This window comes from Sinocyclocheilus anshuiensis, unplaced genomic scaffold (assembly GCF_001515605.1).
Source record: "Sinocyclocheilus anshuiensis isolate Anshui unplaced genomic scaffold, SAMN03320099.WGS_v1.1 scaffold421, whole genome shotgun sequence".
NCBI classification, from domain to species: domain Eukaryota; kingdom Metazoa; phylum Chordata; class Actinopteri; order Cypriniformes; family Cyprinidae; genus Sinocyclocheilus; species Sinocyclocheilus anshuiensis.
The window spans coordinates 640,520-651,297 of NW_015540859.1; the positions used below are offsets into that span (position 1 = coordinate 640,520).

The 10,778-nt window shown below is 37.2% G+C and overlaps 1 protein-coding gene across 2 annotated transcripts in view; it reads left to right on the forward strand.

Annotated features, from left to right (window-relative positions):
- LOC107687939 (vam6/Vps39-like protein) overlaps positions 1–10,778 on the forward strand; it is a 23,923-nt gene that overhangs the window by 7,365 nt on the left and 5,780 nt on the right. For both annotated transcript variants that reach the window (XM_016485427.1, XM_016485428.1), the window contains exons 9-20: positions 1,435–1,555; positions 1,948–2,068; positions 2,160–2,289; positions 3,882–4,024; positions 4,110–4,250; positions 4,445–4,586; positions 4,959–5,045; positions 5,919–5,992; positions 6,669–6,885; positions 8,019–8,147; positions 8,255–8,357; positions 9,638–9,683. In XM_016485427.1, the coding sequence (XP_016340913.1) occupies positions 1,435–1,555; positions 1,948–2,068; positions 2,160–2,289; positions 3,882–4,024; positions 4,110–4,250; positions 4,445–4,586; positions 4,959–5,045; positions 5,919–5,992; positions 6,669–6,885; positions 8,019–8,147; positions 8,255–8,357; positions 9,638–9,683 (1,454 nt within the window). The remainder of the gene's footprint in view (positions 1–1,434; positions 1,556–1,947; positions 2,069–2,159; positions 2,290–3,881; positions 4,025–4,109; positions 4,251–4,444; positions 4,587–4,958; positions 5,046–5,918; positions 5,993–6,668; positions 6,886–8,018; positions 8,148–8,254; positions 8,358–9,637; positions 9,684–10,778) is intronic.

Below are 10,778 nucleotides of genomic sequence, written 5' to 3' on the forward strand. Positions count from 1 at the left end.
GCGCTGCGTAATATCATTTTCAAAAATGACCAAAAAGTTTCTATATTTTTCAAAATGATATTACGCAGCGCCTGAAAATAGTCCCCAGCTACGTAACTTCCAATAAGCCTATTTTCAGGCGCTGTGTAATATCATTGCGCCTGCTGCACCCATGGTACGGCAGCAAAGTTCCTTGATTATTACGCCGGAATGACAGTATAGTTCCTAGCCATATCGGCCTAGAAAATCACAACTTTATATTTTCCATCGGTCTTAGTACTAGGGATGCTCCGATCCGCCTTTTTCGCCTCCGATACCGATTCCGATATCTAGGGTTCGGTATTGGCCAATACCGATACCGATCCGATACAATTGATCCGAGAAAAATGGTACTATCGGAGCCGATACCCGATGTGAATATCGGATCGGCGCATCCCTACTTAGTACACGATGTAACTACAGAAGAGTCAAGTTTTAAATAGGAAAAATATAAAAACTCTTTGGTCATTTTTGAGCGAGATGCCAACGGTCTAATCAGATTCAATGATCTATGCTAAGCTAAGCTAAAAGTGCTACCGCCAGACCCGGAGATCGGCTGAATGGATTCGAAAACAGTAAAACTCAACTATTTAACTCTAGGGGAGTTGGAAAATGAGCCTATTTTCAAAAATAGTGGAGTGTTCCTTTAACTTTTGGCAACCTAATCAAATAATCAGTAAAAAAAAAAAAAAAATTGAAAATCTCCTCTAATTTTACTTTCATTGTCAAATTACAATCGGATATCCACAAGCTTACGGTACATAGCACAACAAAAACAAATTGAAAACACACCTAACATAATGTCATTTCTTTCAACTGATAAACTGTTAATAATAATAACAGCAAAAATACTCAAATAACTGAACGTCATTACTTCTTAATAACTGAAAAAAAAAATATTTGGTGTCAAAATTAGTTTGGAGAATTGTGAAATTTCTGTGGTATCTAACGTTTTGGTATCTAACAGCCTCGTTTCCAGCAAAAATAACCATGTCGTGATATACATTGTTATCATGATGTAAAGTTACTTGTGTGTAATAAACAGCAATATTTGCCTACACATTTTTTCATTAAAACATTCTGAAAACTTCCACAAACCTTTTCTGAGTGATGATACAAACAAATCGAGTCATTACAATGAATTCGAACTGAGTCATGGAAATGAATGAATGCAAGAGCTGTTCTGTGCCTGCAGAACTCAGGAGAAAAACCTACCGATTTCCACAGACTAAGAACACTCAACATGCAAAATTCATCAAATCCTCTGCTCTTTGCATGGCTGCTTTTTAAATGTTTCCTCTTATTTATTGAACTTTCAGCTAGCAATTAGAGAGTATGGTACTGTCTAACACATTTTACCATTCTTAAATCCATTCTACTGATTTCTGAGTCTATTTTCACATGGCTGTTGATTAGAGCACCAGCCACCGTACATCATCGCAGTGCTGTCACGCTATGTGGAGATCCGCACACTTGAGCCCAGACTGCTGGTGCAGAGCGTAGAACTGCAGAGACCGCGCTTCATCACCTCTGCTGGGTGAGACCTGTCTATTGAAGCGATTTCATTAGTCATGTTTTCCTGTTTTTTCTGACATTTGTTTAAAACTAGTAATGTCCTATTTGTCGATCAATCTGTTTTTTTCATGGGTTGGTCAAACAGGTTAGCAAAAAAGTCTGAATCAGTTCCCGCTTGTGTTCACTGAAGCAGATATTTACCTATAATCCACTGAAACACCTGCAGAATGCAGATGCATCCTATTTGAGAAGATGATGTTTATTAAAGTTATTTGCTCATCATCTTGACAGTTTCATGACATTTACTCATACCCCAACTTTAGTTATTTTTGCTCTAATGTTTAAGGCATGTTTTCCTTAAATTGCTGTGAAAGGTGATCTGACTCTTCTTTTTTTCCCTCTGTAATTTCACAGATCAAATGTTGTGTATGTCGCTAGCAATCACTTTGTTTGGCGTCTGGTGCCCATCTCTATAGCCAGCCAGATACGACAGCTGCTACAGGACAAACAGTTTGAACTGGCACTTCAGCTAGCAGTGAGAAACTTTTTCACATCCAGTAAATACTAAATGCAAAGTACACAGTGTTATCATATGCTGAGCTTGTTTTTGTCTCGTCTTTCCTCAGAAAATGAAGGATGATTCAGATGCAGACAAGAGACAACAGATCCATCACATTCAGAACCTGTTTGCCTTCAACTTGTTCTGTCAGAAACGCTTTGACGACTCCATGCAGGTGTTTGCAAAGTTAGGCACAGGTGAGTTCATACAGCAGTGACGATGCACCACAAGTACGGAAAGACGGATGTGTCCGGTGTGATGCATTGCACAAATTTTTTTTTTAATAAAAATAAAGAGATAAATGCATATAAAATTCGTGTCCGGTGTGTGATGCATTGCACAAATTTTTTTTTTAATAAAAATAAAGAGATAAATGCATATAAAATTTCAGTACGTTTGGATTACACAGCTTTAACATAAAATGTAAGATTTCTGTAATATAAACCTTTAAAATATTCTGTTTTACACCAATAAATCCAATTTATTTAAATCTCATGCATTTAAAAAAAAAAATAGGTATTGCTTGTTCCACAGCTAGCCATATTTTAAACATGCTCATACTATTTAACTAAATTAATTCTAAGCAATTTTAATAAATGCATTTTGAAAATATGATTCAATAAAATCAAATAGATTAATGTAGCTAATAAAAACTCATTATTTTTGAGTGCAAAAATCTTACCTTTTTCTTTATGTATGATTGACAAATATGCATCACATGTTTTATTTAAATAGCTTATTATTTTATGTTAAAACTGTGCAAATGGATGGGATGTGCAGTTAAAATACTTCAATCTTAAATTAAGGCCTTTTTGGGAGGGGGGTTAAGTAACTTGCCAAATAAGTAATTGATTTGAGTTGTATTTTTTCAGTGATTAACACAAGTATTTGAGAGAAACTTTCTGGTGGGCAACCAACTGGTTTAAATACCAACCAATCAGACTGGCGTTTTGGAAAGTTCTTTTCATTTTTGTGTGCACTATAGATCAGATGGTCTGTGGTCTTGTTGTCTGGGGCTGAGTTGCTTAATTTAGTCCACTAGAGAGTGCCATTGGACCAGGAAAGAAAGATGAATGCACAATAGAGTTCTGCAGTGATGAGGTATTTTTGTAGGCCAACCCTGGTTCCTTCAACAAAAACCCTATAGGATTTTTTTTTGCATTGGCTTCTAAAATGAGTTTGTGTCGTGACCAATAAAAATGTATGATTCTTACATGTGATAGTCTTCACAAATGAACACATCTTTTGTGAATTTAGAAGCCTAAATACAATCTCCAAAAGTAAAAAGCCAAAAAGGCTATACATGACTTTAGCATCACCACCATTAAGCTTCCAAACTTTATTTTGTGTATTTGGTGTAACAGAATATGTTGACATGCTTTAATGTTCAAAAAACACATTATTTTTCAAATACTGTACATTATTGTAGAGAAAGGAAAACTTGAAATCGCATCATATGACCCCTTTAAAAAACCATCTTCACTGAAAGTTGGAGTTAGAATAGTAAGGCATTATAAACACAATGAGACTGTGACTAGTGAGTAGATGAGTTTATCTGTTCCACAACCTCTATAGTCCCATTTAGACACTTGTTAGCAAACTCATTTTTCAAGTAAAACATAAAAAAAATAAAAATAAATCACAAGTTGGTATAACTGATATATTTTATATGGTAGAAAAATGTGAAAGTATCCTGAGCTTGTTCACCACAGACCTGATTTCAGACATTTAACCAAAAACCCAGTCAAAAAACCCCATTGACTTTAGGATTTGCTCTTCTCTTATATAGATCCCACTCATGTTATTGGACTGTATCCAGACCTGCTCCCCTCTGACTACCGCAAACAGCTGCACTACCCCAACCCTCTGCCTGTGCTGTCTGGAGCCGAGCTGGAGAAAGCCCACCTGGCCCTCATAGACTACCTAACACAGGTATTCACGATTCAACAATTTCATACGGAGTGTTTTTAAACTTCTTTTCATCTTGTTACAGTCTTCTCTGCATCTTTTGTGATAGAAACGCAGTCATTTAGTGAAGCAGCTGAATGACTCGGACCCCTTCACCACCTCCCCTCTCATGGAGGGGACCCCCACCATCAAGAGCCGCAAGAAGCTCCTTCAGATCATCGACACCACTCTGCTGAAATGTTACCTCCACGTAAGGCCTTCCGATTGTTCTCAGTAGCTCTGTTCTGCAAAGTCCAGACAGCATGTTAACTGAAATTGAGCCTTGATTAACAGCCATTGTTGATTCAAACTGAAATTGAAAATACAGTGAAGACCGATGATAGCAGATCACTATAGCCAGTTTATCTCGATTTTAAGAATGTTTTTTTTTTTTTTAATCTACAGACCAATGTAGCCTTAGTGTCGCCTCTCCTGCGGCTGGAGAACAACCACTGTCACATAGAGGAGAGCGAGTATGTGCTGAAGAAAGCACACAAATACAGCGAACTCATCATCCTCTATGAGAAAAAAGGCCTTCATCAGAAAGGTGTGCTCAATCTTCTCAGCTTCCGCTTACTGAGAAGAAAGTAGATTGTCATATGAATGTTTATGTGACCTCCAGTAATCTCCATTAGGAGTGTAATCTCTGTGGGTGTCCTCAAGCATCTGGATATGATTTGGAGGGCTCAGAACCGCTCTTGTTTACAGAGATGATCTAATCATGTCCTGGGCTGTTTTGTTGATGTCATGCCTTACAGAAGAGATGATGAGGAGCAGGCCATGTGGATCCACACTGCCTAAAAAACTCTCACTGCAGCCAAACAAACTTATTTATATAAACATCACTTTCATGAATATACACAGATTTCTGTTTGTATGCCAGCATTGACAGTAGACTTACAGAAGTGTGATTGTCCAGCTCTGCAGGTTCTGCTGGATCAGTCCACCAAAGCCAACTCTCCTCTGAAGGGGCATGAGAGGACTGTACAGTATCTTCAGAGACTGGGTAAGACGACCACACTCATTTACTGCACATATACTACTTAGTTAACAAACAAGTTAAGTGCTGTAGTTAGGATTGTGCACATTGAAGCTTAGAATTTACTTAGCTATCCTTAGAGTGTTTGGATGCCCTCTTTTGCCTGAAGGTCGAGAAGTGAGCCAGAGTCTTAAACATGTTCGCAGTCCCACATTACCTCCGCAGCTGCAAAATTTCAGTGGATTTTTTGGAGATTCCCACCTAGAGCTGCTTGATTATACCAAATAAAACCAAAATCAGCTTAGTGGCGAATTGGCAAAATATGGCTTAGTGCAATTATTAAATAGTTGTTTTAGAGTGAAGCGTGGCACTGTGTTCATTTACACGTGAGCAGATCTTTATGTGCTGCTGTGTCTCAACAAATGCAGCTCCACATGAGCTCATCTTTGCATCAGTTGCTATCAGTTCGGGTCGCATTAAAGTAAATTTGTGAGTGCAACATGCACCAACCATCTTCTCATACTTGTTAAGAAAAACACTGATGAACAAAAGAAAAGCTTTAAAGGCTCCCTGCAGTTTTCCATCAGCATAAAAGTTGGAAGGTTTAAAAATATCGAAATCAAAAATCAGTCATTTTTTGTAAAATTGAGTTTTGTCATTTCACTTTTGTAATGTAAAATGTAATAATAATAATGGTATTATTTGTTCTTAAATCTAATTAAAATCTAATTTCAGTAAGAGTGTAGCACTCTCATCTCCTTTTAACACTTTTGAACGTTAAAATCCATTTCCCACAAATACAGTATAGAAACCAGCCGACTGATTCTGTGTGTTAGTAACACTGGGATGATAAGTAATATTTGTTCTTTCAGACTAGATCAACAATATGATGTGTTTCAGGTGTGGAGAACCTGGGCATCATATTTGAGTTTTCGCCGTGGGTTCTGAAGATTTGTCCAGAGGATGGACTGAAGGCGAGATAAACATGATCTGGTTGTATTTATATGTGGGTCAAAGACGTTAAGATGTCCGCATCAAAATAAATTTACAAAAGTGATTTTATGTCCATAGAATGCACATTAAATACAAGTAAAGTGTCTACATTTAAGGTTTCAAATAAGTTTTTGAAGAATAAAATGTCAAAATTTGGTTGAAATAATAATGTTCCATTGTCATTCAGTGTAACACTTAAAATATATAAAAGAATAAGTGAGCATATAAAATTTTATTGGGTTTTAAATGAGTAAAAAATTCTTACTGACAAATGGGCAAAACCTAGGATAGTGGCAAATTTACAAAAATTTAAAATAACAACTGATTAGTATTTGGGGTGAAAGTAATTAGTTTTTTTAATATGTCATAAATTGATTTTTGTTGTAAATATGCCTGACAAGATTGTTACACTAAATGACATTTTAGTGGGTGTCTTCTGTAAATCAGGGGAAAATGTATGATATTTATTTTTTGCTCAGAAAAACAAAAACAAAAATACAATTACTTGAAACGGAAAACTTAAAAAAAAAATTTGGGGGGGGAACAACAATTTAAAGCAGTACTGTTTTTATGCTTGAACCCTTTTTCGTCTTTGACCCATGTACTCTGTGGTCATTTTGAAACGCTTGAGTTTGATTTATTTTTTTCTACTTTCAGATCTTCACTGAGGACCTGACGGAGGTGGAGACTCTGCCCAGGGATAAGGTGTTGAACTTCCTGAAGGAGGGCTTCCAGGAGCTGGCCATCCCGTACCTGGAGCACATCATTCACCTGTGGGACGAGACACGGCCCGAGTTCCACAATGTTCTGATCCAGCTCTACCTGGAGAAGGTGCAAGGCCTCATGAAAGTGTACCTCAACTCACTGCCTGAAGGTCAGACACGCAGCTGTCACTCACTCACACTGCTTTATGAGAGCTGATCGAGCGGTTCTGCTGGAAACAATAGCACAATATCTACTGAAGTAATAGAAGGGAAATTCAGTCTGTCTGCAGCAGCTGAAACTATACAAAAATAATGAACACTGCAGCATAATCTCTGGTGACTGCTGTTGACTAAATTTGAGATAAAGTTTGTCTTTTTTTAGGATGATATTTGGTACAATAATTTTTCATTCTCAGATAGAAGTGCTTCATATTGTGTAGTTATTAAGAAACATGCAAATTATAAAATAATAAAAGTAATTTTTCGCATTAGGTAATTTATATGCTGTGACATCACTTCATAGTAGTATGGAGTGAAAAAAACATGAGCTACAGTGGAAACAGTGTGCAGAACCCAAGATATCCAAAAAACTACAACACTTATATATTCAATAATTCAAAGAAGCATAATTGTATGTGTCATGTGCTTTGACGGATTGATTGTGCTGTTTTTAATATACTTGGCATGTGTTTTTCCCCAGCACGTCATTTTTTTAGTAAATATTATTTATGTGAGTGTTTTGATTTTTCATAAAAAGCAAGCAAGTTGTCGTTAACTGTAGAGACACCATTGTACATTTATATTATATTTTGATTGGCTTTATTTTATTGTGTTTCTACTTTGTAACTAATAGAAAATGTATAACACAGCTCTTGCCATCAAAATATCTTCTACCTACCCACTTATATTCAGAATTTAATTTTCATAAAATAACTTTATTATCATACTTTAATTAAGCCACCAAAACATTCATTTAATTCTTAAGGAAAGTAAACAAAATAATATTTTCTGAGAGTTTGTGGTACTTATAGCAGTGCTCTTCACTAGTACTATACGTTTTGAATAAACCCTTTATTAGCAACACGATTGTTTTTTCTGATGGAAATGACGACACGTCTGAAAGAGAGTCATAATTTGTGTAAAAATTGAGTGGGTGTGGGCTAGACAGGGTTTTACAAAAAGAAGGAATAGAATAATGGATAACAAAAAAATTGTGACACAGAGTATGCATAAACATGTCTAAAACGAAGACTTGCCGTCTAGATGAATTAAAGGCCAAGTGCGCTGTGTTGACTGTGTCCAGGTGTTCCAGCTGTAGCTGCAGGAAAGGAGGCGGGAGAGCTGGGAGAGTACAGGAGCAAGCTTCTGTCGTTTCTGGAAGTGTCCAGCAGCTATGAGCCAGAGCGACTCATCAGTGATTTCCCATTTGATGGTGAGTGTACAGGTCAGGGGCATACAATAGAAAATCTAGAAATAAAACTGGATGACAAATGCTGTTCTTGTGTTGCTTCCTCCCCTTCCTCTCTCTGGTTCTCTCAGGTCTGTTGGAGGAGAGGGCTCTTCTCCTGGGTCGTATGGGGAAACATGAGCAGGCTCTTTTCATCTACGTTCACATTCTCAAAGACACGCGTATGGCTGAAGAGTGAGTACCACTCTGCACTGACCCCTAGCCCTCTTCTGCATCACAAATACAACATGAAATCAAAATGGAAAATTAGCCTGTGTTTTACTCACCCTCGAGGCATCCTAGGTGTATATGACTTTGACAAATCCAATCGGAGTTATATTAAAAATCGTCCTGCCACTTCTAAGCTCCATCATTGTAGTAGGCAGGTGTTTCTGTTCAACAGTCCGAAACACGTTAAATAAAGTGCGCGCATCCATAATAAACGTGCCTCACATGGCTCCGGGGCATGAATAAAGGCATCCTGTAGTGAATCCATGCGTTTTTGTCAGAAAAATATCCATATTTCAAACGTAATAAACACTTCTCTCTCACTTCATCTATCTGTGGTACGCGGAAGCCGTTCTGGTCAATGACGTAAGACGTCGGCGTTGCGTGATTAGTGACGAACGCGGAGAGAGAACAAAACAAAATTTTCGATTTCGATATAATCCAAGGGGAGACTGGTTTTCCTTTGCTAAAGTAAGGAAACTTTGCTTCCTTTGCTCCTGTAAACAAACTCGAGAGACTAGCATACCTCAGAGGAGCGCGCGTGACGAACAAAAACGCATGGATTCGCTACAGGAGGCCTTTATTCACCCCCCGGAGCCGTGTGAGGCACATTTTATTATGGATGTGCGCTCTTTATTTGACGATTTGTAGACTGTTCAACAGAAACACTCACCCACTGCAATGATAAAGCTTGGAATAGCCAGGACAATTTTTAATATAACTCCGACTGGATTCGTCTGAAAGAAGAAAGTCATATACACCTAGGATGCCTCGAGGGTGAGTAAAACACAAGCTAATTTTCATTTTTGTGTGAACTAACCCTTTAATACACATTCCTGTCCTTATTCATCAGTGCACATTATTCAAAAAGAAAAATGCTTGTCTTTTGTAATCTACTATAAAAGTCGCTCCTCCTAGGCTGCACTATTGTGTATGTTAACCAATAGCTTTTAACTTTACCATCAGCCTCCATGTTTCTGTCAAAAAGCTTCTTCAAAAGTCCTCCTCTGCAATCCACTGCAAACTCTCATTCAAGTCTGACTCCATTCGGTGTGAAACAATTTGAAACAATTTTTAATTAATATCCACCTACCAATTACCCCCAAAATAAGTTTCTTTTTCTTGTTGAATTTGTTGAATAGACAGTTCCATGAAAGGGAAGCTGACTTAAACACCATCACTTATACACTTTGGCCTTTTCTCCTGTAGTGTTAAGTCTGTGTTCTGTGTGTTCTGATCTTCCTCAGGTACTGCCATGGTCATTATGATCCATCAACAAATGGCAATAAAGATGTGAGTGCTGCTCAGTGACTTTTCACCAGTCTCATTTGAATTGTTTTCACTGTCACATTGCAACTGTACAGTGTGAGTTGTTGTATAGTCACTGCAGTCTGGCTTGTACTATATCTTTTACAATGCAACAGTCCCGCAAGGATTTAGTGGGACTTGTTCTGCTTTTCTGAAAATACAGAATAATAGCTTGCATATTGTCACTGCATCAGTGCAGTATATACAGTATTTATTGACACTGATTATATGCTTTACATTTTAAATGTTTTAAATTATGATTTCACCTTTTTTACAGTTTAACAGTTACATCATTGTCTGTTGTTTATATATATATATATATATATAGAATTATCAGTGATTGCATTCTCTCAAAATATTTTAAAAAATCAATTTAAACTGTATTTATTTAAATGTAATCTACTAGTGAAATTATACATTATAAGGACTAGCAAATATTTGCCCCAATATGCAGTATTATAGTTATTATATTTAGTAGTTTAATACTATCATTAAGCCACTAGAAACGTTGATTTCATCCCACACACTTAACCTGTAAATAAAAAAGGTGTTTCTCTTGTTGTTTGGAAGCGAACAGGTTGGAAAGGCAACAGACAACAAGTGTAGGTCATGAATGAATGATGTTAAATATCATTATAAAAAATATTATATTATTAAAGGGGTCATAGGATGTTGCTAAAAAGAACATTATATTGTGTATTTGGTGTAATGAAATGTGTTTGTGTTTTAAGGTTAAAAAACATTATTTTCCACATACTGTACATTATTGTTTCTCCTCTATGCCCCGCCTTTCTGAAACGCGTCGATTTTTACAAAGCTCATCGGTCTGTAAAGCGAGGTGTGCTGTGATTGGCCAGCTATCCAGTGCGTTGTGCTTGGCCGAATACCTCAAGCGTGTGACGGAAATGTTACGCCCCTACCATACTGTGATGCCGTGTCCCGGCCGGAGCGACGAGACAAAAACATTAAAACCCATTACAAACGAGGCATTTGTTGCATCCAGTGGGGACATAATTACGGATTATAATGACTTATACTGTCTTTTTACGCGTTGCGTTGCATCGTGCCGCGTAAACATAA